The sequence below is a fragment of the Dermacentor albipictus genome, chromosome 5 (genome assembly GCF_038994185.2).
Source record: "Dermacentor albipictus isolate Rhodes 1998 colony chromosome 5, USDA_Dalb.pri_finalv2, whole genome shotgun sequence".
Classification (NCBI taxonomy): Eukaryota; Metazoa; Arthropoda; class Arachnida; order Ixodida; family Ixodidae; genus Dermacentor; species Dermacentor albipictus.
Genome location: NC_091825.1, coordinates 123,271,654 through 123,299,550, shown reverse-complemented (window position 1 = coordinate 123,299,550; position 27,897 = coordinate 123,271,654). Strand labels below are relative to the sequence as shown.

Here is a 27,897-nt window from a genome sequence, read left to right as displayed (position 1 = left end):
GAAACTGACATATTTTGCAAGTGTTTAATTCTTCGGGTTTATACACCACATAAAGTGTATACAAGAGTTCTGCACACTTGTGTACAATAAGATTTCTTGCCAGAAATCTTCAACTAAGATTTTGCTTCTATCGGCCTTTCCATGTTAGCTGTACACATGCATGCACCGCAGAAAAACATTGTTTGCAATGTTTTTTTTTTTTGGCATAGATGTAGGTTTATTGTAAGGTGTTAGAATGCATAGCCAAAGCAATGACAGTTTTAAAGCGTGTGTAGACTAAGTTCCTCCAGTGGGCCCAACCTGGGCCCGTGCTTGGAGCCATAGCCCCAGGTTGGGCCTGGGCTTCATATGGTGGGGCTGAATGCAGTACTCTACACCGTCTTGCCTAAGAGCCTCATGCACTCTGTATTATTTCACCTTACACGCCACATCTCTGGTTTCTCAAGCCCTTGGTCAGTACGTCCACAGCATCCTGGGCAGGCATATGCATAATATTCCTTTTCACACATCCTCAGTGGCGTGAGTGGCGCCCCGCTCGCGTTGTCACTGGGGTTAGCCAGTCGTAAACAGTGGATGATAAAGTAATAGAATCGAGCAAAAGGGGTCTTCACATTGTACTGGCCCTGGTAGGCATGGCAACATTTGTACACAGAAAGCTCCCAAGCAGGAGCTAAATCATAAACTCTATTCTCTTTCCCTCAGTGACACATGCTTGCACTTGTAAACAGAGCAAAGTGGTTGCCTTTCTGCACCAATTCAAGTTTCCACCCCTTGCCAACCCTTACTGCAATGTGGCTAGTCCTTTAGTGCTTGAGGACGAACAACATATGACAAACTTCATTGGAGCAGCACTGAAAAATGTTGCTAGCAAAGGTCCTGGACAGGGTGTTTTGAGTCTAACATCACCTTACTTTTCAATATTGTGCCCACACGCTGTGGCTGTCGGTGCAAGCAAAGTTTTCACGTCCACCACGAGCCACAGCATCTAAACCCATTAGGTTCCACAAAGAAAGCTTAAAGGCCAACTGCAACAAAATTTCACTTTGCTTAAGTTTGTTATGAGTAGCATGATAAAATAAAAGAAGACACCGACCACAAAAGATTTATTAAGGCTAACGTTTCAACTCCCACATGAGAGCCCTGTTCAAAGAAAAAAAAAAATTATTTTTACTTAATCTTTTGTGGTTGGAGCCTTGTTTTGTTTCAGCATGTTCTATCCCACCCCGATGGCATGCTATCACACTCAATTTCAAATGAGTAGTATATACCACTGAATCAGTTGCTATGACACAAGTCCCAACATACCGCAGGCAGTCGTGGGCACTACATCTATGCTGCTGCATCCACGTTATGCACCAACGTTGCCTCCAAGATTGCAGAGGTCGTGCGGCACTTCCAGATAGCAGTAAAGGCAGTGGTTTTTCTAGTTCCGGGCTCAAAAACAGCTATTTTTGCAAGCTTTTCATGACCCTCCCGCTCATATTTCAAGTGTCAAATTTGCGTGGAGGCTCCTCTATATCTACATTAGGTTAAACTAGGCTTTATACGCAGTCCAAAATTTTATTGCTGTTTAGCTTTAAAGGCCAACTGCAATTTCACTTTGATAAATTTGTTATAAGTACTATAGAAGCAGTCTTGGTGAAGCTGCAGGGTTGGCAATTGTTCAATATTCTATTTAGCAGCCTTGAAATAGTAAACAGGAAATGCGTGCATTTGATGGTTAGCAAATACGACGTAAATCCCAGCACGTCGCCTCCAAGATTTTTCAGTTCACCACTTTTAACCGCGGGCACCACCTAATCTTGGACATCATGCTGAGGAGCAGCTGTGATTCCCACCATGCTGGATCATACATCACTCCTGGTGAGTTGTAATGGTGGCACAAAATTTTGTTTTTCAGTTTCAGTATCCAAAGCATCTATTCTCACAAGATTTTTCACAATACATTTACTAGTATTCTGAACACAAAAATTTTCACAGAGGCTCCTTTATATCTACACTTATCTGAACCTATAGGCCTATCGTGCTGTCAAACTTGTTTGCAGCTGGCCTTTAACCTCTACACTAATTTTAGAAACACAGGAGAGTAACCTCTTCAGTAACCCAAGCTCAGACAATGACCACAGTATCGAAATCAGCCAGACTCCACAAAGAACATGCTTTAATAAAATTAATATAAAAAAGAATTATGCAGATCGAATGCACATCTTGGAATCTATGTGAAGCAAAGCTTTCATGAAGCAGTTAGTCAAATACCATAAACTTGCATATTTCATTATTGTGTACATGGCATAAAGGACACTGGCGTGCACACTCGTGCACCGCAATGTGACATACGCGGCGATCATTTCAAAGATCTAGTTTGTGTTGCCACGAAGTACATATTCATGCAATTGTGGCTTAATGGTTAGAGAATCTGGCTGCTGTGCTGGGGGACAGAGGTACGATATCACCATCCGGCACGTAATTCAAATTTTCTTTAAAGAGCGACCTATTTAGCAAGACAGTAACAGCAGCCATGGTCGGAAAAGTCTGGGAAGGTACGTAAAGAAAGCTTCGCGTTAAAATTTTCTTTCTTGAGTAGATCTCACTACCATGTATTTCTTCATCCAACATAGCCTTTGTCAAGAGGATGTGTATATGCTTGCAATAGGTTAGGGGAAAAGCCTGCAACGCTGTCAGTAAGGACTAACCATTGGCAGCTATTATTATTCCATGGCATTTCATTCAACTGTGCTAGCAAACTTGCCCAGCGCGGCCCCTGGCTACAACCAAAACCTCTGCAGAGGCTACAATCCACAGCGGCCTTGGTTAACGAAAATGACTAGACACAACAGACCCCTCTTATCCAAATCATCCATTTCATTAAGCTATGCACTGTCAGACAGTGAAAGCATGTAGAGGGACAAAAGAATGACATGCGGTAAATAAAATCTTCTGCTTAATATTTGGGCTCCTACGCAGATCACGGCATTGTGAAGCGTAAAACACGAGTCCATGGGTATGCGGCTCATGCACCAGTCACTTACACCACTTTGACTAGATATTTTGATTATCGGCTACTGCAATCATGGTCATGAAGATTGTCTCTCCCGGTTGACGAGGGGAAGTAGTGGCATTTTTGCTAGCTTTTTGCTGTAGGCATGAAGGTACACTCCCAGAAGCACCAGTGCGCCTGACCAGACGTACCTGTGGTATAAGCGAAATAGATGCAAAGCGGCAGTTTAGAAATTATTAGTGAAGCGAGCAAACAAAAATTAGCTTCACCGCGTGGTAAACAAAACAACACACAGAAGAGCTGCCCCCAAAGGCTGTTACCAGAGTGGTGGCAAAATGGAACACATCAAACAAAAACTACTCCAAGGGCAACTTTTCCACTGCATATAGCCGAACCTTGACATAAAATATTATCAAATATAATGAAGTACTAAATATAAATTATTTTTTTCCCAATATTAGCATGTAATGAATATTGCATATAATGCAGGTATTTTCATGCTGGATGTGACTTTGTTGTAACAGGGCATGTTTAAAATGAATATTAGTTTATAAAGGTAGTAATTTTGTGACGAATGCAAGTTAATTGTAACGAGGCTAGCATGTAACGAATGTACTATGCTTACAACAACTATCGGATATAATAAATGAATTTTTTAACAGGTGAGATTTCATTGTAACGAGGCTAAGATATAACGAATGCGTGCTTGTAACGGACATTGCATATAAGGAAGGCACATATTTTTGTGTCGCATGCGACTTCACTTATAATAAGATTCGACTTTCGTGGGCTATGTGCTACAACAATGGCTTCCTGTTTTGATCTTCAACACTGACACTCCAAGTCCTTGCACGCTTTCTCCTTCTTTCATAATCTGCGCCTGTCAAACATACCACAAGAACAAGCTTGCCAACCTAAGTAAAAAAAACCTTTCCCCCTGTTATCATGATCTTCTATTAAGCTGCACATCTAGAAGGAAATGAGTTGGTCCCAAAATATCAGGATCGAAAAACCCCACTTCTTTTGTTGGAGGCATTCACTCGGCAAATCAGTTGTGTGGAAGCCAGCAAGGTGGAGGAAGGATCATGAAAGGGAAAATTGTCATCCACCCAACTAGCACGAAGCTGCAAAGGAAGCCCATATAGGTTTCTCAGAAAGAAAGCTTCGCAGTCAAGAAATATTCATACTGGTTCAGAGATTGAACCTGGGACTTGCACTTTTCCAGCACGGTCTCTCTACCATTGTAACTGACCAAGAGGGCTCCTCCTGGGCCGCTATCTTGTACATGTTCAAAAAGCCGACCTTCAGTTTTGCCTCACGGGATTGTCCAGGCTGCACTGATATCGTGGCCTAGGTCAACCCAGGCCAATCGCGTGAGACTAAACTGAATGTCGGCTTTTCGAACACGTACAAGATGGTGGCCCTGGTTAGCTCGGGTAAGATCAGCTCAGCTCGGTTTGCAGGCTGTGCAGACATGTACTGTGCAGACACCTTGCAGGCTTCTGCACAGTACATTTGCCATATTCACTGTCCCTGTGCCTCGAGTTGTCAGTCAATTCACCCACGCTCTGCAATCTGGTAGCCTCTTGGTTACGGTGGTAGAATAGCTGCGCCAATTGTGCCAAATTGTGCCTAGAGCGAACCTGCTCCAAAACGGAATTTTAGTGGTATAATATGCCAAGCCTTCGCCAGCTCAAGCACATAAGAACACAAGCCTCCTTGTATTGATGCTGCTTCGTAGTAAAACTGAAAGCAAAACCTAAAGCATGTTGTCATTACCATTACCCTGAAAGTCAATGATGTGACCATAGCCCTAGCTATAGCCGATGCCATTGGTTCTCCAGACTCCACTCACTGTTTTTGTGCTTTTTGGTGAATTTCTCTTTTCGTTGAACATCACCATGTTTCAATGCGCTGCCACTATACGTTATTGATTTGTGCACTTTGCACTGCAGTTGCTCTTGCCAGTGTGGCACGGAGCTCGCTCAAGGAGGATGTCGGATCAGAAAGAAGCCTCGGATAATGTCCGGTCGCACATTGCTTAGCATAGTTGTTGGCAGTCATGCTAATTTAAATATATTTTGTAATATGCATACTTAACAGTTGACATATAATTTGGTTATGAGTAAGGACCTTTCTTGCAACTCTGTGTGACTATAAGAGCAGATTCCACGGTTGTAATTTTATCAGCTTTCACATGTTCCATGGCACAGTTATGCAAAAGGCGCATTAGATGAAACTTCACTTCTCCACTATGACTTTGATTTAGTTGTGCACGTCCTAGAGCACGGTATCGCTGACATGCCCTAGTTCAGCAAACTTTTTTTGCTTGCTCACCTGAAGCATGCCCAATGCGGAATACCTGTTGCAAGTCCTAATGGTAGAAGTGGACTTATAGTGTATTATATGCTGAGGAAAAACCATTTTATAAAAGACTAATAAATCTAGCCAGAATGTCTTGTTTATGCACATTGAGCCAGCTCTGCTATATTTATTAACTATTTCAGTTAAATTTGAGACCATATCTGGTGTATACATGTATGCTGAACACTTCACCAAAAATTTTTGTTGTTGTGCCAAATCAGACTTCTGCCTGCACCAAGACAAGCACAAAAGAGTCATATGGCTGTCCCACCACTGTGGTTAGCTCAGGTGGCGGAGCGACTGCCCCAAGAGGCGTTGGTCCCGAGTTCAATCGCCGGGCCAGGGCAAATTTTTCTTCAACTGCAAAGCTTTCGTTCTGAGAAATCTATATGGGTTTCCTTTGTAGCTTCGTGCTACAGTCGGGTGGATGATGCTTGTTCCTTTCACTTTATTAACTTCACAATTAATTGGCCCAACCACAAAGGCAATTCTGTAAACATTTAGCTTCCTGTTCTAGTTACCATTTCATGCAGTCCATCAACATAGTTGTCTAATGTGCTCCAAACAGTGCTGCCTTGCTGGCCTCCCTTGTCAACAAAGTAACACCAAGGTACAAGAGTGGGTTTAAAATGTATAACTGGAAAACAGATTGCGAAGCATATTTTCTGCCTATACATCTCACTTTTCATTCCTTCCGCCCTTCCTCATTGGCCGGGATGCCGCCACCCTGTGCGCTCAGTGGTCAATCCCAGTTATAAAGACGGCTAGCAGCATTTGAACCACATCCGAGCCAGTAAAGAAGGGCGGCCCGTCGCATGCAAGTAGTGCTTTTCAGGTTTGGGGAAGAGAGAAATTATCACAACTTACTGGAACGAGAATGGCTTGGTAAACAGCATGAATGAGAGAATTATGGATATGGCCTTGCGGCAAGTGGTGACAACCACGGTGATAAAGGCATCGGATATGCTGATGAGCGTTAGAACCAACTGGACGCCAAAATAGCCCAGGAGTGAAAATATGGCGGCATAGCCATAAGTCTCCACCGGATTCTGTTGAGTGGGGAAAAAAAGAACAGGAATTTCACTCAATGAATACAACTTCAACGCAATAAATGCTATTAAACTTTCAGCATGCTACATTTTCCTTAGATTTAAACAATGGACAATAACCCAACAATGGTGTTCGAGCCCGCACGAGGCTGCAGTCCCTCTGGGACTTTGTACTAGAAGCGGGTATTGCCCGTTGCTTGTGATCTTCCCCTTTCCCTCCTATTTACCCCATTCCCCACATAGGCCGTCAAGCCAGTCTTTTCTATGTAAAGATCAATCAATCAATCAATCAATCAATCAATCAATCAATCAATCAATCAATCATCTATTAGTTTTATTCTTTTATTTACTGTTTTATTGACTAGTCTTCGATATATTGTTACCAAGGGATGAAGGAGGGAGGACATACCCCGGCAGTGGGTTCCATGTTTCAGAACTGGCACTGCCGCCACATTCACATGTCCAGGCTTATTTATTGTAGAAACGCTGTACTCAGCATCAGTAACACATCTGTTAGCTTCACACAGCATTTCTACCAATTCAGCTTGACTGATCTTCTACCTTTATATGGTACTTATAGGCATTTGTGAAGTTGTAGAAGCTCTACCGAAAACTACTAGCACATAAAAGGATGACACTTGACGAGCACAAAGGTAGGGAAACAGTTATAAGATACTGTAGTATGATCCTAAAGCTGGCCTCCAAATGTGGACGTGGTGTCATTGCAATTATCACATCATCATAACACAGAGCGAAATTTGCTGATGCTGTGTAGCAATCAGGCTAAGTATTATGGCTAGCTGAAGTTGATCAAAGACAATGTCTTACTGTATGGGTTGGGGTAGGGGGGGAGGATGGGGTGGAGAGACTGCTCATGGCACTATATCGCGTTGCCCCTCATGTGAAGGGAGTATAAGAAACGTTGGACTGCTCCAATTTCTATATTTCGCTATCTTCGGGATTGGTTTACATTACCCACAAGAACAGCCCACATTTTTGGACTGCATGTACCCACGGGAGTGGTTTTAGAGTGCGCTATCTTTGGGTTTGGCCAACATTTTTAGAGTGCACTATCTCAAGGACTGGCTCACAAAGAGGCCAGAAACACATACCTGATATCAAAAAGTAAGAAAAATAAGATAGACATTATCTTCAAAATATAAACAAGAGAGAGCTGAATGTGTTTCTTTTAGCTACACTGGCGTGTGGCTGCCACAGCGATTGCAGGTACTGAGTGAACTAATGCCTCATGCTGTCATGGTGCGTGCTACCTGCAGTGCGCAATCAGTCAGCAGCAATGCTAAGAACTCGGGGATTATTGTGAAATCCAGAGCATGCAATAGGGACTACAGAAATGCACTGCACAGAAAGAGAAGAAAGAAGGCATGGGGGTTTTGACGCAAATGTTGCTTGAGGACCCTGCTACGATATGGAAGGATGCAGGGGAAGGAGTGCCTGCCGGCTGTGGATGGAGGTCAAGGCAATGGAATGTACCCTCTACTGCAAGGAGGTCCTTGTTAAGTAGATGTAGAACATTAATACTAACTGAGCAAATTCCACACCATGTTTTCTTCACGGTGTAAAGCAGACTATAAGATAGCAGTTTTGCTAGCTCACTGACATTAAATGATAAATTAAATAACAAATGTAAGTAATAGGATTTATTGTCAGAAAGTGGCACAGTGAGGAATGAAGGATGCCACAATGGAGGGGTCTATGCCAACTATGCCCCATTTCATACACAGCATGCAACACTACAAAGGGCAGAGAGAGTTCTCTCAATGCATGCATTCACAACCAAAAGTAGTGCCTTACATACGGAAGAAATATGTACTTATGCTTCAAGTTTTTAGATGTAACATTAGGTATCATACTTCTATGTTGCAAAACGTTACGCAACTATTACATGGAAGGTGGTGCAGATCTGAGCCTACTTAGCATCGAACAAGTGGTACGACATGCTTCTGTGATTAGCAACTGTGACGAATGGCTCGCAACCAAAACATAGAGCGTCGCATATGATGCAGACAGCACAAGCACGCTCAAATATGTGATTTGGCGTTACTTTAAGTCGACAAGTTGTAAGATGAAGCAGTTATTTCGTAGAATGTGTTGCAGATCAAAACCAACTGCACTGCCTAATGCGCACAGTGAGACCTCAAGGACTGCGCAGCTTTTGCAGCATTGCCCGCTAAGTATGAAGTGGAGTATAGGTAAGCTTTGGCCACCTTGGAGCTCTTTATGACGTGCACTTAGAGAGACAATAAAAAGAAACATTGAATCAACCTTGAATGTTAGATTACTCTTCTAGAAACCTTGCCATACTTATTTTCATGCAATTAGCATTATTTGCCTACTTTGGGCACTTTCAGCCTATCTAGTATCTACCTGCCAACCCAGTGGCCCAGCAACTGTCTACTAGCTTGGGCAACTAGACATGAGCTTGTGGCCATAATACTGTCGTGGTCATTCTATTGTTATGTCATTCCAGCTTCACCATCTGATTTTGTCATGCTGTCGTCATCACACCTCTTGTACCAACCTAGTGGCTTAAGTTGCCCAATTGCTTGGACCACTAGGTATGTGCTTGTGGTCGTTGCATTATCATCATTACAACTTTGTCATATGCCCTTCGTCTTGCCATCATCATCATGTTATTGTCCTCATACACTCTTCATGCATTCGTCGTCATACTATTGTTGCAAAACCATTTCACTTGTTTCATTGTCGTCACTCCAGCTATGCTATCTGACTCTTATCATGCCGTCGTCACACCATTGTTGCCATAGCCTCACCATCATCCCATTGTCCTCACACTATTGCCATGCCAACGTCATACGGCCATCATCATATATTCATCATACCATTGTCGTGATGCCATCGTGGTCAGTCTATCATCATTATAATTTCATCACCCAACTCTCTTCATGGCGTCATCGTCACGCAGTCGTCATCATACCATTGTCATCATGCTGTAGTCTTACCATCATCAGCGCTTAAAGAGTGTCATCCCATCATTGTCATGTCGCTGTCGTTTTAGCATTGTCATGCAATCGTCGTACTGTCGTCATCATGATGCTGTTGTGGCCGTTCAATCACTGTCATTTTAACTTCATCATTCGACTCTTGATGCTGTCTTCTTACCATCATCAACTTGAGAAATGTAATGATATTATCATCATGCCATCATCATTCCATCATGCCACTCCTTCATAATTCTGTCGTAATCATGCTATCATCATTCAATCATGATTATGCTGCCGTTGTCGTGCATTTGCTGTCGTACCATCGTTGTCACATTATCTTACAATCTTCATGATGCAATCATCGTAATGACATCCTCATCATACACTGATTTTCATCCTATTGTCTTCATTGCATCGTCGTCACGCCAGCATCATTATACCACCGTCATCATTTCAGAATCATAATTTCATTGTCAACACATCACCTTCCTCGTTCCATCAATGTCATTCTAGCGTCATCACTGCATCGTCATCAAACAGTCGTCGTCATCCCGTCATGCTCATGGCCGATCTCGCCAAGAGAGCATCATAGAAAAGTAGACCAATACCGCAGACAATGTGTGTCGCATACAGCTGAAGCAACAAAGTGTCAGAATGACCACTAAAGATTATAAAGCATGCTTTCAGCAAGACGATGTTTCACTACACTGCTTGAATGCTAATCACAATACTTTCGACAGTTATCGAGAGATCGGCTCTGCGGGAACTTTTTAGGCCAGCAGATGACTTGGTAGCAGGAAAAGTTGTAAAGGAAACAGAGCAGATGATTTTTCTGCCATCAAGACTGCTCAAGATGAACAGGGAAATTTACATTTGCACCTTATGCAGCACTGGCTATCTTGGAAGTCTTGCTCAGCCAGGCACTACTGCCAGCATTGAGTCAGATGACCACAAAGAGAGCGTGCCACACTGCAGCAAATAGAGGTCTTCATGGCCAATATTAGGCATAGAAGAAAGGCAAAAATAATTATCTTTGTGGCATCAGCCACTAAGCCATCTTCAAAGGGTATGCTCGTAACATCCAACCATTGATCCAGAGTCGTATTCCCTGGTTAACCTCCTTGTCCGGAAGATACAGTTCTATGGAAATAAGATACTGTGGGGCTGTGCAAATATACATATTCACAGTAGTCCACAGGGCTTGCAAACTACCACGACGCAGCAATGGGAGACCGCACTGCTCAGCTCCAACCCAGATGAGCAGGTATGGGTCACAGAATGGCAGAGGCAGCTGCCAGGAGGCAGGGGCTCCAGGCCGACTAACCACCGTCGCCTCCCACAGCTGAAGAAACTATGTGCCTATGGTTTCAAATAAACATTTTGTCCTCGTCCTCCTCCCTGTCTTTCCTTCGCTTTTATCTCTCTTTCCCTATACACAGTCGTCAAAGTGGCGAGAATAAATTAGCATTAGTGAGTGCTTCTGTGGGGAAAAATTGTATTAATTGGCCAAACGGAACTTTTTTTTTTCATGTTGCAATTCAGCAAGATTACCTTTTTTATTATCACCAATTCATAGCAGTTTACCAATCGTACGTCGTGGGAGCTAGTACATTGCTATATCACAGTGACAGTGCTCAATGATAGTAACTCCATTCTCTGTAAAAGTGACACTCTGAAGACCTTGGAGCACTAAACATTCGCTTAATGCTTGATTTTCGTGTACCTTCAAAACTAACGGCTTGAGTATGCTTGCACACCACCCTCTTTAGAATGCAGCTGTTACGGCTCCGAAACACCATTGGGTGTTTTCGGTTCACCCTGTACACACCAGGTTTAGGTATCGAGCAAATAAAAAACAACAAAAAAGGGTGCAGTGTTACCCACCTGAGCCCAAAACTCGACAGCTGGGATCAAATTCTGCATTGCAGCCAAGATGAAAAACAGGGTCACAGAACCGATGGAGTAGGAGAAAATCATCTGTTGTAACAGGCCAGGCAAGTGCAAGTACAAGTTTCCACAAGTTAGCACAATTACATAAAAGAGGACAACATAAACCATCAAAACAAATTTCACTGTGTGGTTCAACGTCCCAAGGCAGCAGTGGGTTTATGAGAGACATTGTAGCAGAGGGCTCCAGATTAGGTTAGACCACCTGTGGTTCTTTAAGGTAAACTAAATACAAATTAAGTGAGCGTTTTTGCCTTCTGCCCCCATCGGAATGCGGCAGCCCCAAAAATTGTTCTCAACAGCAGATAGATTGCCCTGGCCACTGAACCACTGTGAAAGGTCAGGGCAAAATAGGAAAGTGCAAAAGTGCAAGCTTTTCTAAAATGCATGTTTTATATAGTGCACACAAAACTTGGGATAAACAAAGTGAAAATAAGAATGAAAATGGCTAGTAGCATGACAATAGTAGAGAAAAAAAAAAGTCACAAAGTGTCCAAGTGTGCGCAACGTAATATGTTTGTGTTAGAGATATATTTGTGTTTCAGTGTTTTGTTGAAAAAGTAAGCGGAATGACAATGCACCTTTACTGTAAGTTCGACAGCACATATTAAATTAAATTATGGGGTTTTATGTGCCAAACCCACACTCTGATTATGAGGCACGCTGTAGTGGGAGACCCCGGAAATTTCGACCACCTGGGGTTCGTTAACGTGCACCGAAATATAAATACACAGGCATTTTCGCATTTCTTCCCCATCGAAATGTGGCCACTGTGGCCGGGATTCAATCCCGCGACCTCATGCTTAGCAGCCCAACACCATAGCCACTAAGCAACCGCAGCGGCTGACAGTGCATATCACAAAACTGGTGCCATCCTCAGGATTTGTTTTTAATGGATATGGCTTGCAATCTTACAGGTCACAATTAATAAGTTGCAATATATGCCATAAAGTAATCAGTGAAATTTTGTTAATTATGTATTTCGATTAATGTGCAAGTAATGTCCACTCTTTGAGCAGTCCAGTTCAAGGATTAGAATTCTGCTATTTACCACAGGTAATTTGTGAAAGTTCTTTATAGTGTAAAAAAAAAAACACCTGGTAGACACTCAGCTTGTATAAAGGAGCCAATCATGCAAAGTCTAACAATCCTAGATAGGTCACCACCACATACTATAATATACAAGCAGAGCTAAGATTTTTATAATCTTGGGGTATTTCAGTATCTCATAACGTTTTTGCATCAACACGAAGCAGATTGGTGCTTAGTGGCATGCATTTTTGTTTGAGCTTGTGTGTACATACTGTCATAAAAATACACAAGCTAGAGTTAGAGCAATGAACAAATATTAAATTTCTTGTGCATATGAGCAGGAATGGGAGTGAAACAGAGGAGATGTTAATGGAGATGTACAGCAAAGATTCTATGAAGAAAACAGCAGCGTACAAATGAATCAAACAGCTTGTCGAAAGAAGGGAATAAGTTAGAGGGGAAGAACTAAGGGGTGAATCAGGACAATGCACCTGCACACACTGTCTGTAACGTAGTTGTTGGCGAAGAAAATACTAACTCTGTTAGATCGCCTATCGTACTTGCTATAGAACTTGCAACCCCTTCCCGCAAGAGACTTCTTTTGTCCCCGATTATCCTAAGCTCAAAAAAAAGTTTCAAAAGGAAGATGTTTTGATGACATTGGGGACATCATGGCTTATACAATGGCAACTCTGAAGGCTATTCTAGAAAGAGAGTTCCAAAACTGCTTCAAACTCAGCAGTAAGGTATAGCACATTTTCTAGAAGTATTGCCACCCTCATGCGCACATATATTGTCACGCAAGCACTTTGATACTGCCAGCATTAGTAGAGGCACAGGCTCAATTTATCGACAAACAACATTAAAGCTGGGTGTTTTTGTGCTTTACACACAGTTACTCTTATACGGGCACACTGCAGAAGAGGTAAGGCATATGCAGTCACAGGCAATGCGTGAACAAAAGGAAAGGAGAAATGGGCAAACACATAAGCCAGCACTAAAGCACTGTCACAGCTAAGTTCATAGAAGAAACAAAAACCCCAAGGAACTAACATGGACATAGAAAGCAGCACAGGCAGCAAAGTGTAGGGGAAAAACTGCTGAATTAAGTTTGCACCAGTCTTTCCCACTCTGTCAAGTGAAGGTTCTGCATTGCTTGCCACTCTTTGGCTTACGCACATTTGCCTGAAGCTGGCAAACAGGGAAAAAGAAACTGGCATTCTTTCAAAAACTCACAATTTCAGAGTTTGGGGTGCCGTGGGTCCTCATTGCTTTCTCTTGCACATTGCCGATGATAGCATCGAAAAGTAGAGCTGTTGATATCATTGCAACTCCTGCAGCAGATACACAAGAAATGAATAGGTTCACTGATTCACATCTCACCGCAGCCATTACGTGGAAACGAGGAAGTGTCCTTTATGTAACACGGCACTTCCAAACCAGGCTGAGTGAAAGAAGAGTGTAAATTTCACAATACCTTTCCAGATTTGGGTGCAGCATGGTTAGTACTTTCTGATGTACATGTGTGAAAACAGGAACATGTGATAAATAGAATGTTTGTAAGAAGCTCATTTACATAAAGTGTATCCACTCTGTGCTGTTCTTTTATACAGTTGGATAGCACCTTTTTACTCTGGCAAAGCATTAGCAAATGATTCCATGGTTCATCTATAGTGATGAGACATAAGATTAGACATTATATTAATTATGATGATAATGAGGTTTATTTGGCAGGTGACACAATGTCTAGAGGAGCAAAGGAAACCACTAAGAGACAGACAACCAATTTTTATGGTAACCTGTCTTTTCTTTTTAGTGCAACAGAAAGTTTACCAGTAAGAATATCCAATCATATACTGTTAATGTGGAAAATGCAGTGGAAAAATGTTTATCACAATTTTTCAATTTGCGGTGAGGATGTAGTCATATGCTGAAGACATGCAGGAAACAGTGATACGTGAGCACGATAGCAATTATACGTTGGGATTGGTGGAAAGCAGATAAGTGTGGCCCTAGGTGTAAGAAATTAATTTGTTTATCAACCCAAGTTTTCTCCAGTTCATGTTTTCTGAGAAGCTGAATTATTTCTTTAATAACAGCTAAGTAGTTTCGTGGTTTTATGCCCAAATGCTTTGCTCATATTCAGGGTGTCCGAACTATCATATACCAAGATTTAAAAATATTCTAATGCCATGTAGCTGGACTGAACCAACGTAATGTTGCTTGCCATTGCTTGGAGATACTCAGATGATTTGTTGCATTCCACCTAATTACATAATTAGTCTTGATTAATCAACTTCTCAAATATTATAATTAGATTAAAAGTGTCAATGAGAAAATTGCAGAGCAACATGAAAAATTCCTGATACACCTTTCTGTTGCCCAGTACATGCTACATAAAAGTGTTTTCGCGAGCTTGAAATAAGCCTGCGAATACACGCAAGGTACCTTGAGTGGCTAGTCGCATGGCAATTTTCAAAAGTTTGTTAGCGTGAACCTTTTACTTTGTAAAACGTACGCATAGAATAAAGCGAAAGTGCACATGTAATACAAACATTGCAAATTTAAATGATTAGTATGTGGCACTAGATAACATCTGCCTATATAACAGCCGCCTTACAGCAGTAATTTACAGTACAGCAATTTCATCAACTACATCTCAAATACCAAGGTTTCACCGCCAGTTCATGCCACTTACTATTTTTCACAACTTTCTGCAACAATTTAAAACTAGAATTCCTGTCTTAAATTGTGGACAGCATGCTCGATTCTATCACTATAAATCAGGTACTTTTCATTTCCACCAATATCTCGTTGATCTCTTAAAGACAAAACATAACATAACATAATGTATACAGTCATGTAAGGGCCGTACTTTGTTTTCCACAACCTTAACGAGGTGCAATCTTAATGAGGTGCAAGCCTTGCATAGGGGTGGGTCATTTCATTCCCATTTTTCTGGCTATGCGTATTCCCTGTGATCCCTTTGTACCTGGTGCATGTCTAGTCCTGACCAATGTAGCTTTTTCTGCTGCGCAGGCTCGATATGGCAGCACACTCATGGATACCGTTGAGTGTGTTGGTCCTCAGTGCCGTCCATAGTGCTAGATTTTTGTTTTGCAACAAATCTCTTATAATTTCCTCTTTGTAGTGAGTCCCTTGCTAGCCTAGTCGGCTATGGACCCAGATAAAGACCCACTGAAGAACAAACAATAAAAATAGGTAAGTTAGTAGTAGATATGCTTTCGACTTTAAAGCTTTCCACAACAAGGTACAAATGCAACACACAGACTAGCCTAAATCAGGCAGGTGATGCCTATTTTTTTTTCTTTTAAATGTTCTTTGTTTTTATTTTTGTGAGCTAATTTGGAAGTGCTGCTGTTACACAAGTGCAGGCACTACTTGAAGTGTATACAGTATAAACTACAGATGGCATGGCCTATGTAATGACAGAAGCGAGCCTGTGGCTTCAAGACACTTCTGGTAAAATTACTTACGAAAAAGCTCTTTTTACATTCTAACATCAAACAAAAGTACAAGGGTAATGCTTCAAGACTAATACCTATAATTTTTCACATAACTTATGGCAAACTTCTAAAACTGTGATTAAGTCCAGTGAAAATGTGTTGAAAATTAACGGGCTTCTGTTTTAACACACTCTTGCTACTCATCCTTGTCTTGCCAAGTAAATTTAGTAGGCTATGCCAATGAGAAAAACTGAAAGCTATTCAGCGCCTGTTTGTAGACAGTGAAAAGGTTTAAAGAAACAGCCCCTTGCCACAGCTTAAACATTTATGTACGGATTCAGGCTAGGGCTCCTACATTTTAAATGTATTAGACGACTCAGTTATGACATATGATTATATTGAATTATTGAGATGTTTCGATTTGTTGTATAATTCAATGTAGATTGATTAGCGGCGTGCAAGTATTCAGAATTTCAAATACGAATAGTTGCTTCTATTTGACTTGTTTTCAATTTCAGAAATTACTATTTGATGTTGAATATTCGTTTCGTTTGACTACGATAAGGAAAAACAACAGTTTTTTCCAGTTCGCAGGGAAAGTGACTGATATAAGTGGAGACTTTACTGACTTATTCTGCTGCAGGAGAACTGTAGTTGCTGCACAGATGAACAAGTTCCTTAACGAGCACATGGAGGAAGTCACATGTGCACAATAGTTACCAGCCATTAAGCAGACATGTCTTGCCTTATTAGGCAGCTTACGAATCTGCTGCCCCGATTTAAGCAAAGCAATTTATTATTTAGCATATCTCACCCCGTCTGGATTCCTTCAAATAGCATGCAGTGCTGTAGTGTTGATCTAATCTCCTTCAATGTGACCTTTACACTCTACTAAAGTATCTTGTGGCATGCTGTGTTCCCTTTCTTCATTACTGTAATTATCACGGTGCACGTGTTATGTTAGTACTTTTATTTGTTTCTTATTGCAAACTTTTGAATTGATGACATCCAGCTGCTTACAGCATTAGATGCATCAGATAGCATATTGCAGCAGTATAGACTCCGCAAAACCTGTTTTCTTTTTTATAAATTGGAAGTATTTGATGTGGTTAGAAAATATTTCAGTTTGAACACTCATAATAATCATAGACATTACAAGCATGGCTGTTCGGTATGACCTTGTTGGCTGCTCATGAAAGCATTGGCATACACATTGATTTTGTAGCACAATTCGCTGCAAATTCTTTGCCAACAACAGAGCAACTTCATAGCTATGACACACTGCAAATGACCCTTGATTTTGACAAGTGTACTTCTTTATCATTGTAGGGCGACCACGTTTCACCGCCTCACACATGTTATCGCACAGCATATGTCGCGCCTGCATGTATAGGAAGTTTCTGGAATGTTATCGATGGTTCAATCCACTGTCTGTGACCGAACCTTGTGTAATCTGATTGCATGTATGCGCAACGCGAATAATGTAGAACTTTGTGGAAGACACGCGGGTCCCAGCGATTACTCTGGAACATTCGACGACTGATGTATAAAAGCCGACGCGCTTGACCTGCGTGTCAGATTTTTGCTGATCGTCGAGTGTATTCGCCGTATTTCGCCGAGTGTATTCGCCGTATTTCGCCGAGTGTATTTGAGTGTAGCCTGTTTTTTTGAGGGCACAAGTTCGCCCAATAAAACGCTAATTTCATTAATCACAGTTTCGCTGCCTTCTTCACCGTCACTACCACGTGACAATATACAAAAATCTCCTGCAGAAATGCGCTCGCAAACCATTTTTCTTTGACAGCCCAACATAACTTATTTACATCAGGAGTGAGAATAACAAAACAGTGAAGGAACAAACGTGCGTCATAACACTACTCTCATTAGGTGGCCCTTTAGCACAGAAGAGACATACAGGCATACATAAGAATACAAGAGACATACAGACATACATAAGAATACAAAAAGACACAGATGTGTAGAGTAGAGCTGGTGGTAACATATCTTGTGCCCCAAAGTGAACACAAATGTTTTTATAGTGCGACAGTACATCACACCGTAGCAAAATGCGATCACATGCAGTGGATGCAGTGCAGTGGTCTTTGCTATGCTAAAGCTCGCTAACATTGTTTTGGTTTGCACAGAGCCTTGAAAAATTAGCATGCTGCATGAAGCAGATGCATAGAGCTGCATTATTCTTACGGGCACCAAATCTTTTTTGTGAACAGGATGAATAAGTGATGTATGCTTGCCTATAAATGAAAATGTTGGCGATATTTTGCTGTCAGTCAGGATGAAGGCAGCCAGTCCAATGCTCATGAGAACAGCAGCTAGCAGGTCAAGACTCTTGTACTTCTTTCCTAGGAAGAAAATGTTTATATATATACATACATTACTGTGGCATGCTTAAAAACTGTGTCGTGGGAAGCATATGTCGCCTTGAAAAAGACAAGTCCACTTGTTGAAACGTTGGCTCCTGCTTTAACCTTTGTTCTCGTTTTGCTCATTGTCTTGAATTTCTATCTTCTGCCTTCCCCATGCCCAAGAATTGGAGTTTATATATACAGCAGAAACACGGTCTTTTTTTTTTATCATTAACAGAATTTTTAAATGTCACTTGCTGCAAACACAATTCTACTTCTTGAGTGTGATTATCCCCAGAAGTGGACATTGTTTACACAAGAAATTAAAATGAATATTGCAATAATTAGTGTAATTTGTTAATTACATTTAACCTAATTATCTTACAGTGCATATTGCAATTTACGAATTGTAGCTGGTGACTTCGAAAGTTATATCTGCTTGGAATGAGTTCCGAGGATGACACCACTTTTGAAATATGCCTTCCCAAAGCTTGTGACAAAATGCATTGCTGTTCCAGTCATTTGTTAGCTTCTGTCATCTATGTACAAAAAGGCATTTCGTTAGAAAAGTGGAACAGTGCATGTTTACTACAAGTTTGACAATGCTTATCTCAAAACTAGAACTAGTTTCAAAATTAGTTCCAATTGAGTGTATGTTCCTTGTGGAATCACTGGCTTCAGCTTGTGTACTTATTAATGTGTGCACTAGTGTAACTAGTTGAAAAGGTGATTAGTGAAATTTTGTTAATGAGTCAATTATGCATTTTCATTTCTATTGTAAGTAATGTCAGCCTCCTAGAACAAAGCTCAACAAGTAGATTTGTGTATATATGCCGCAGGTACTTCTTCTGTTAAAAAAAAAAAAATCTGGTGTGTGTGTGTGTGCGCGCGTGACCACTAATATAATGTGCCCTTATAGAAAGAGCAAAGTTATTTATGGTTAACGAAAGCATGTTCCACTTTAAATGAAAAGGAAACCGAAAAGCAAATTAAAAGCAGCTATAGTAACTAAGATTGTGGCAATTGTGTCACTTATGCATGTAACAGAAACACGGCAGAAACAATTAAAGACGTCATCTTAAGGCAAGCAAATTAAGCAAACGATGGTCGCCGAGAAAAACAAACACCGCGATGCACCGTTCTCTTATTCGTGGAACGAAATTAGCATGCACCATAGCAAGGTGTCGGTCGACAAATCCAGTAAACGGGGAGTTGCGGACATCTCAGTTTCGGTTTCGTAAGCAAGCGTCACCATCAGCCATGCGAAACTAGCGAGGCAACATTTTACCTTGGATGAGTACGCCACCCAGCAGCACCGGGATTAGTTTGCAGCACTTAAATAGAACCTGGGTCGGGTAGTTTAGGTAACCCAGGGATGCATTAGAGAGGCCGATGGTGCCCACAGTCAGCACCGATAGTAATAGGTGAGTTCGCAGGGGCGCTCTGAAAACGGCGAAGACAGTCCCGTGAACGGCAACGCTGCGCCGAAGCGATACGGGTGAAAAACGGTGCCGTGAAGTGCATGGCTTACGTGCGGCCGCTCTCCTTCCGTGCTTTCCGCTCGACGAACGAAAAAATGCTGTACAGCACGAACTGGACAAACGTCAGGTAGAAACCGTACGGCTTGAATCCTTCGATGTGAAACATGAGCTCCTACAAAGAGAGAAAGCGTTCGACCCGGCAATCCAAGACGCGTCCGACGCGTCGATGCGATAGCTCACCTGCGTGTATCCGTATCCCAAGAATACGGTCATGATGCCAGCCGCGCAAATGACAAACTGGGTGCATGTGGAAAATGAGTCTAAGACTAGGCAGCACAGTATGACATGCTTACGGGGAAACTTCACGTCTGTTGCGTGGGGCGCCATTTTCTATCGCCGCCGTGGCGCGCGGCGTATGTATACGTATATATATTTAGCACGCTTCGGAGCAGTGACGGCAGTTCCTTGCGCACACGCGACCTTGTCAAATTGGAGCTGACGCTAGTTAAATCTTGCGCTCGCAACACGGGTACTGGACCAACACAGCTGCTACAACGGAAGCGGCGCGGTGCGGCGGCGCTACCGAACACATGCTTCTATTGCACGGAACGATGAAAATGAAATTGCTTATATATGTAAATAATTCAGTTGTTGTTGTGACCTTTAACATGTACGGCATTATTTCAGTTGTTTTCTTTGCGTTACTAATCGTCTTCATTTAATATTTCAATCCGAATAGGCAATCCTAATGCACGGGTATGAGCATAAGTAGAGGCCAAACAAACAAGGATAAATACCATATAAGAAGTGGCGCCACCTCTTTCTAAAGGGCCGTCAGCCCGACCATAACCACGAGCACATAAATATATGAAGCTATAACGGAGAACGAAATATCTGTACGGTACGTGACCATGTACCGTACGTGTCCATGAACATACATACCGATGTCCCTGGCACATATTCTTTCGTGACTGTAAAAGGGCTTACGTAGTAAAGTTTATTCTCTCTCTCTCCGGGAAAAACCTCCCGGTTCCGTCGTGGGAGACGCCCACTCCATGGGAGCCCAAAGCTCGTGGCCCGCAGAACCTCGAATAAAGTTGATTGCCTTCCTTCCTTCCTCTCTCTCTTTATCATGCAACTCCTAAAGTGTTCCACACAAAAGAAAATTCGGAGGAAAAAAAGAAAACGCCGCTCCGTTTTTAACCCATGCACCATTTATATTGTTCTTTGTCTTCATTCTTTCGCACTACGATAAGCATTATACTTTCATTGATGCAACACGCCCACGTACATGAAAAAACTTGCGTCATCACAGCTTACATTTTTCTTTTTGTAGCATTATCCTCAGTTTTCAGACTTAGATAGCCCAATTATGATAGCTCTTCGCTGAAAAGAAAATGATGCCCAAAATAACATTACCACATTTGACTTACTAAATGAAGTTTGTGCTAATGAGGCTGTACATATAGGAACATCACAGCTTGCAAGAAAAAAGGGTTTAAAGACAAATACATGCAGGAATAAGAATCCGTCATGAAATCTTGTATCACTAGAAACTATATATATATATATAAAGTTGTATTTCAGTAGTAGGGCGATGAAAACATTCTACTTAACCAGATTAACGTACAACATACTTGCACATCTCACAGCTGCATATTTCAAAGAAGGAAAAGGGTAACTATATTTTCTTAGCAATTGTTCTAATGATGTGTTTTCATTGTGCTCATTTTTATGGACATGCACTTTTTATTTTGTGCATATTGCACTTAACGATAGTGTAAATTGTTGCATTAGTATCACTTCTGCAAACAAATGTTGCGAGATGAGTAGTAGTATAGTATGATAAAGTTGCTGCACTTACATTTTTATTATTGCTGCTGCATAATGTAACATAATAGCACCCTAATTTAATACTACTCTGCATGTAATTTTTCTTATCTAAATCCTGTTTAGTAGCTTGCAAATTTGTTTAAGCTATACTTTAGTAATTTTCTGCAGCCTGTGCTGTGAGATTGCCTAAGTGACTGGATTCTACAAGTAATTTAATTACGGCTACACCAGTGTATATGATATAGTGTCTATAGTTATAATAATGAGTGCTTTTAATATAATAATTCTACAAGTGAGCAGGCAGAGCTACTTCAGCTTTTTCCACCAGCCTAATTCTCAATGACGAAGCGATTGTGCAAAGGTGTAGCAGACCACACCAGTTTAGTTGCTAGAATTACGTTGAGGACCCAACAAAAAATGTCACAACAGTGTACATGTTGGCCAGACAGGCAGCTGTATAAGCGAGTGCTTGAGAGCATGAGCAATCTTTACAGACAGAAACTTGCTCACATTTAGCACACTACTAAGACGTGCATTTGTCAACCTCTCGTCAAAGAGACTGTGATATTGAAAACTAGTAAAATCACTGCCCGAGGATTACCTGAAACATTTTTTATATCACTTGGACAAGAATATGCAAGTGTTGCTTCTATTGCTCTGTACAACACTGAATTTTATATTTTTAAAACCATTTGTATAACTTGCTCTTTTGATCCACCTGTCATGACGGCTTCTATGTGCACGCTCCTTAGCTCCGTTTTCTTAGTTTTCTTAGAAATAGGGGTGCGATGTAATAAAGATGTCATTTCACAGTAGCGCCTTGTCCAGTGTCCTTTCTTCTGTCATCCTGTTTGCACTAAAATTAATTATGTACTACAACAGACCTTCCATTCTTGCGAATGATGAGACAAAAAAGCAGTCCTAGTGTGTGAACTAAATAAATGACAAGAGACAGAAGCAAAACATGTGAAACCTTGCATTTATTAATTTCAAATGACAACCTGGACACAACCCGTATGAACATGTAATGCAAGTGTCCTGTGAAAAATTATTTATATATATATATACTATATGCTAAAAACTTCCTGTTGATGAAGTTGGTCAATATATACAATGCAATAGATGTACAGATGATTCATTACGCTGAAGGATGGTTTATATACAATGACCTGTACAAGGCTAACATGCGGGTATGCAGTATACAAAAGGACATAAAAACTAGGAGCAGCAATCAGCTGTTGTGTATCTTGTCCAGAAACTTGTTCACATCCATGCTTTTCAAGTATTCCTAGAAATGAGGAAAAAAAAATGACGTTTAAGTAATCAACAGAAAAGTCAAATGCACATTTAAGCAAAAGACTCTGTCTCCTTACCTCGTTTCTTGCCTTTTTTGTTCTCCCCACGCTCTAAAAAAATAAAAATCGCACATATTATTCATTTTACATCTCCCGAAGGCACGGCACACAATATTCTAGCATTCTTTGACAATAATATACTTTTTTGTCTGCAGAAGCGAGACATCTGTACATGATGAAATGCAAGCAGCACTTAGCTTAAGAGGAAGCTTTAGCTCGGGTGCTTTTACCTAAATACATGTAAAAGGAGAATTCGTTTTTCTCAGCAACCACTGCACCAAATTTGACGAGGTTTGCTGCATTTAAAAGAAAAACTTAAAATATAGTGAATGTTCCTTTCGAATTTTTGATTAGGTCGTACATTTTTTAATAAAAATTGGCAAAAATTGAAAATTTTCAAAAAACAAAACTATCAAGTTTACAACTCTGTCACTCAACAATGAAAAATGATAATACAGTTCTGTGAATTGCATCTATAGTACATCTAAAGCAGACAAAATTGATATGTTACACATGAATATAAAAAAATTTGGTAAAATGGAAATACAGATTTTGCAGAACAGTTGTGACCAACGTAACAAATTCACATAAGATGTAAAATGACATATCGAATTTGTCCGCTTTGAATTATTTAATGGATGCCGCTTACAGAACCGCGATATCTTTTTTTGATGCAGAGCTATGAATTAGTAAACTTCATGCTTCTATTTTTTTCAAACGGTCGAATATTTGAAAATATTTTTCACAAAATTCAAGCCCTAAATCGAAATTCCGCTTCCAACAGTCACTAGAATGTAACTTTCTCTCTCAAATGCAACAAATTTTATTAAAATCGGTCCAGGGGTTATCTCAGAAAAATGTTTTTGCTTTTTACATGTATTTGAATAGGCCACGTCGGAGTTGGGCCCGAGCTAAAGCTTCCTCTTAAAGTAGACAAAGCAAACCTTTAATTATTTAAGGGGGGACATGGGTTTCGGGAAAAACATTTATGCTACCAACTCTCAACACATGAAATTTTCGGCAGATATTCAATTTTGTGTGCCGACTGTAAATATGCAATGAACTTTTCTTAAGTCAATTAGAAAAATCAAATTCCTTGTGCTGTAAATTTGGGAGCTGAGTTGCAAATAATGTACGGCAGCAAGAGAGCTAGAAATTAAGCCAGTATGTTTTTCTAAATGTGCAAGAAGTGTGACTGAGCATTTTAATGTTTGTGCGTATTTTATACAAAATTATGAAATTCTAATGTTGCAACATTGCAAGTGTGAATTTCTGAGTGATTTCTACAGGATTTCAAAATGTTGCCCTAAAACCCTAAACCACTTTATCATGACGTAAAAGTTCTGCGGAAACTCGCAAGGTGGAGGGAAGTAATTAATAATGCTTCAAGTTGTCGATAAATTTGACTTCACTCTGCCATCTGCTAGCTGCCTGGTTAGCTCAGATGGTAGAGTGGCTGCCCCGGAAAGGCGGTGGTCCCGGGTTTGAGTCCCGGACCAGGACGAATTTTTCCTCAACTTCGAGGCTTTTCTTTCGAGGAAACCGTTCGGGTTTCCTTTGAAGCAATTGCTACGACTGGGTGGATGTCTCATTTTCCCTTTATTAATTAACACTTTATCATAGTAGTTCGGCACTGATTAGCTCTCTAGAACTCAGGCAAAAATAGAACAAAGAGAACTGAATGAGTAGCATTGAGACAGTACCACTTCCAAAGTTTGTGACTTGCAAAATGCTTTCCGAGAAAAATGCAAAAAAAAAAGAACTCGTATTTGAGAAAAATATAAATTTAAAGCTATGAAACTGGGTAGCTTTTTTCTGAAGCAGCGTTGAAAGCTCATATTTAGCAGGAAAGCAAGGATGCCCTTTCAAATGAGACAAGACTTGGCCTGGCTCCGAACAGCAGTTTTGGAATGACAAATGGCAAAAAACAGGTCATTTCCAGCACCTTCATGGTCAAAACTGAATATCTTGTAGAATAAATAGAGTGTTTCTTTCAATGACATATCATTCCGAGCTAGTTTTTTGCAAGCAGGAGTGCCACAATATAAAGATAAGAAAAAAAATTTTTTTTTGTCTTTGCAAGACTCACGTCTCCTGTTAAGTGCTGTGTCTGAGTGTCTACACACTACCTGCTGTGCCCAAGTTTAAATGGTGCAAGAAAATTCTGCTCACTGCCAAGATAATGTGCAATCTTGAAATCCCGATGTAATAGCCTAGTGACTGCAATGGACACCCACTACCAGAACAGTGCATCCTATGAACATCCACTGCGAATAGCCTAAGGATGTGGGGAATATTCCCCTCAGATGTCCTTAACACAATCCCTTGGCTGTATTTTCCGTGTCCTGCGGCCATCCCTTGCATTCCCGCAAGGGACATCACAGCCCACGGTGCGAGAGAGATGCAATGGACAGAGTGCTTATGCATCTAGAACAAATACATGCGCACATGCAGGCTCGCAGAAGTGCAGTATACTCAGGTTATTCTAGGCCTTTCCCCAAGCCCAAGTGGCCTATTAAACTAATTGAAGTTTTCAAACTGAACTGCGTTGAAAACGTTGCATGCACACGAGTCGAAGACATGGTAGCTTTGAAATGTAATTTGAATTTACAAAAAAATTTACCTCTCTTGTGAAGAAACTCAAAGGCAAAGCTTTTTGGAGGACAATCTATTCATGTGTAAGCAGAAAAAGGTCCACGGGCATGAAGGGACATTTGAAAATGGACATCTGGTGGACGTCTGGTGGTGGTGGATTGGTGGTGGTGGTGGTGGCGACATAGCAAACTGGCACAAGATACCCATGCAAGTTTTGAGACCGCGAAATTCAAGAAATTCTACGGAAGAGACAAGGACACTGTCTTTGTAGACGCTGCACATTACAAACACAAACATAGCTTTGTCGCAGCACTACGTAACCACAATAGACAATGCTGCACAAGCTTGACTATAGCAACGACACGCATCAAAACGGCGGAGGAAGTGGCTATAGCATTAGCCATAGCACAAACCAACGCATACTATATAGTGAGCAATTTGCAAACGGCAGTACGCAACTTCCCGAATGGCCGAATCTGACCTAAGGCACTAAACATACTCCGAGAAGGCAAACCAACAAGGGAAGACAGATGCGTCCAAACCCTGTGGATACCAGCCCACACCCCCCGACTCAATGGGACAGGAGAACCCTAATGTGGCAGCACAAAATGTAGCTTGAGGACTCGCTCTCAGAGCTGCGACGAACATAGACCCTTCAACAAGGCCCTCCGAAGTATGGGAATGGGAAGACAGAATGAACAGGTTCAACGACATCACCAACCATTACAAGATGCAAAGATGCGCTTATCCACCACCCCATCCACAACTCAATAGCGCAAACTGTCCGGTGGCGACAACTACAAACCAAATCAAATCCGGCACTAATGCACACAATTTGTCAAAGTGTGTGGCAGCAGAGCCACGCTAGAACACATGATATGGGAATGCTAGAGACTAATATACGATAATGAGAATGAGATCTACACCGACAGCCTCCGGGCGCGATGGCAGGCCATGCTGCTCAGCTCGAATCTGGAAGACCAACTCTGGGCAGTCGAAACAAAACCTCGCCGTAACATCGGTGGGTGCCCCAGTCCACTAACTCGCCAAACTCGAATCGTTCCGATTTGAAATAAAGTATATATACATACATGTATATATATATATATATATATATCGCACTGCTGAAACCATCACAGGTGTTGCGCCCAACCAACTTGTCTGGTACCCTATTTCCAATATTGCAGACAATTTGTAATTTAGTAAACATGCTTAAAGGAAGCAAAAGAAAACCTTAAATACCATTACAGTCTGCAAATTGAAGCCAATAGTACCATTATGCACTTTTACTTACGTGCGGTGTCCCTTTCCTCTTTTTCTTTGACGAACCAAGGCCGGAACTACTTTCCGTGCTGTTTCTTAACACTCGGTTCATGGCACCAGTCAGGCTAGTCCGAATAGACTCAATTGTCTTGACGAGGTGTTCACTAGAAGCCTCGTTAGAGGCACCATCACTAGTGTCCTGTGCACGTTCGCTAGAAGCACCACCAAAGTCTAACACCCTCACGTGATTCTGCGCTGTCATGCACTTGGAGGCTACAGCGACTAGAGACTTCAACTGGGGACTTTTTTCATTTGATGTTGCTAAGGAAGCACTCAAGCGAGGTGAGACATGTGGTGGAGTCTTTGGCTTGGTAGTTGAGGGCAGCTGTCTGCAAGCATCAAGGGAGCTTGCTGCAGTTGTGGATGGCTGCGACACGGTTTCATTGCTTCGGTTTGTGATCCCTCGCTTCGCCAAGTCCTTTGCATGCTTCGCATTTTTTAAACGGTTGCCCATTACAAAGCTGTGCTTGGTATTTTCCAATTCTGAAATCAGATAAGAAAACAAAAGAAAGAGACAACAGCACATGTCAGTAGTGCTCATGTGTATGACACTTCAAGAAACAAAGACCGAAGAACAAACAAAGTGCAAGTAAATGTTAATTTTCACTAGCCATTTGTTGGGCGTGTTGGTAAATTGAAAGCATATTTAGCGCCAGCAAACAAGGACGGAAGGGAGATGAGCGCATTGTGTTACCGTCTCCCTTCCGTCCTTGTTTGCTGGCGCTAAATATGCTTTCAATTTTCACACTCCCCCTATGACTCAAATTTTCTTTTGCACGTGTAGGAGAAATAGCCACAAACATTTTCGGACCATTTGATACCCAAGTGCGAAATCTGTGCACTTGTTACAAAAGTTGACAATGGGCGAGGTCTACTGGGTGTCTTATTTCACCACCAACAAAAATTTTTAAAAATAACTTGTGGCGTCTAGTACAAATCTACTGACACGCAGATATTACTTACACTGGAAATAAAATGCATAACTGACTAAGTAACACAATTTCACTACCCAACTTTTTACTACTTATTTTAGAGCACATAGTCTATACACAAATTGAAGCCAGTGATTTCACAAAGCACATCCATTTGGAAATAATATGGATCTACCACCAGTTTTAAGAATA

The 27,897-nt window shown here is 41.3% G+C and overlaps 2 protein-coding genes across 6 annotated transcripts in view; both read right to left on the bottom strand.

Moving 5' to 3' along the window:
- Positions 1–2,144: 2,144 nt before the first annotated feature.
- Papst2 (PAPS transporter 2) lies at positions 2,145–20,220 on the bottom strand. 2 transcript variants are annotated; one of them, XM_065443985.1, is made up of 8 exons: positions 19,908–20,219; positions 19,718–19,839; positions 19,475–19,629; positions 18,076–18,183; positions 13,593–13,690; positions 11,262–11,354; positions 6,230–6,411; positions 2,145–3,189 (listed from the first exon to the last, which is right to left on the bottom strand). In XM_065443985.1, exons 1-8 carry the CDS (start codon positions 20,052–20,054, stop codon positions 3,075–3,077), a joined length of 1,020 nt encoding a protein of 339 aa, XP_065300057.1. In that variant the 5' UTR covers positions 20,055–20,219; the 3' UTR covers positions 2,145–3,074. The 2 variants fall into 2 exon arrangements, with proteins under 2 accessions (XP_065300057.1, XP_065300058.1); XM_065443986.1 differs by lacking the exons at positions 13,593–13,690; positions 18,076–18,183 and having other exon boundaries at positions 19,908–20,220.
- Positions 20,221–22,459: 2,239 nt separating this feature from the next.
- LOC135911638 (uncharacterized) overlaps positions 22,460–27,897 on the bottom strand; it is a 44,234-nt gene continuing 38,796 nt past the window's right edge. For all 4 annotated transcript variants that reach the window (XM_065443980.1, XM_065443981.2, XM_065443979.1 and 1 more), the window contains exons 14-16: positions 26,745–27,256; positions 22,874–22,906; positions 22,460–22,788 (exon numbers count right to left, since the gene is read on the bottom strand). In XM_065443980.1, the coding sequence (XP_065300052.1) occupies positions 22,732–22,788; positions 22,874–22,906; positions 26,745–27,256 (602 nt within the window). In that variant the 3' untranslated portion in view covers positions 22,460–22,731. The remainder of the gene's footprint in view (positions 22,789–22,873; positions 22,907–26,744; positions 27,257–27,897) is intronic.

Bases quoted from the DNA above. Each gene is read 5' to 3' on its own strand.
- Papst2 (XM_065443985.1), bottom strand. From the start codon at position 20,054: ATGGCGCCCCACGCAACAGACGTGAAGTTTCCCCGTAAGCATGTCATA. The intron at 13,691-18,075 runs GCAAGCATACAT...TATCTGCTGCAG, and splicing joins GCCAACATTTTCATTTATAG to GAGTTGCAATGATATCAACA. The intron at 6,412-11,261 runs GTGGGTAACACT...CCCACTCAACAG, and splicing joins CTGTCGAGTTTTGGGCTCAG to AATCCGGTGGAGACTTATGG.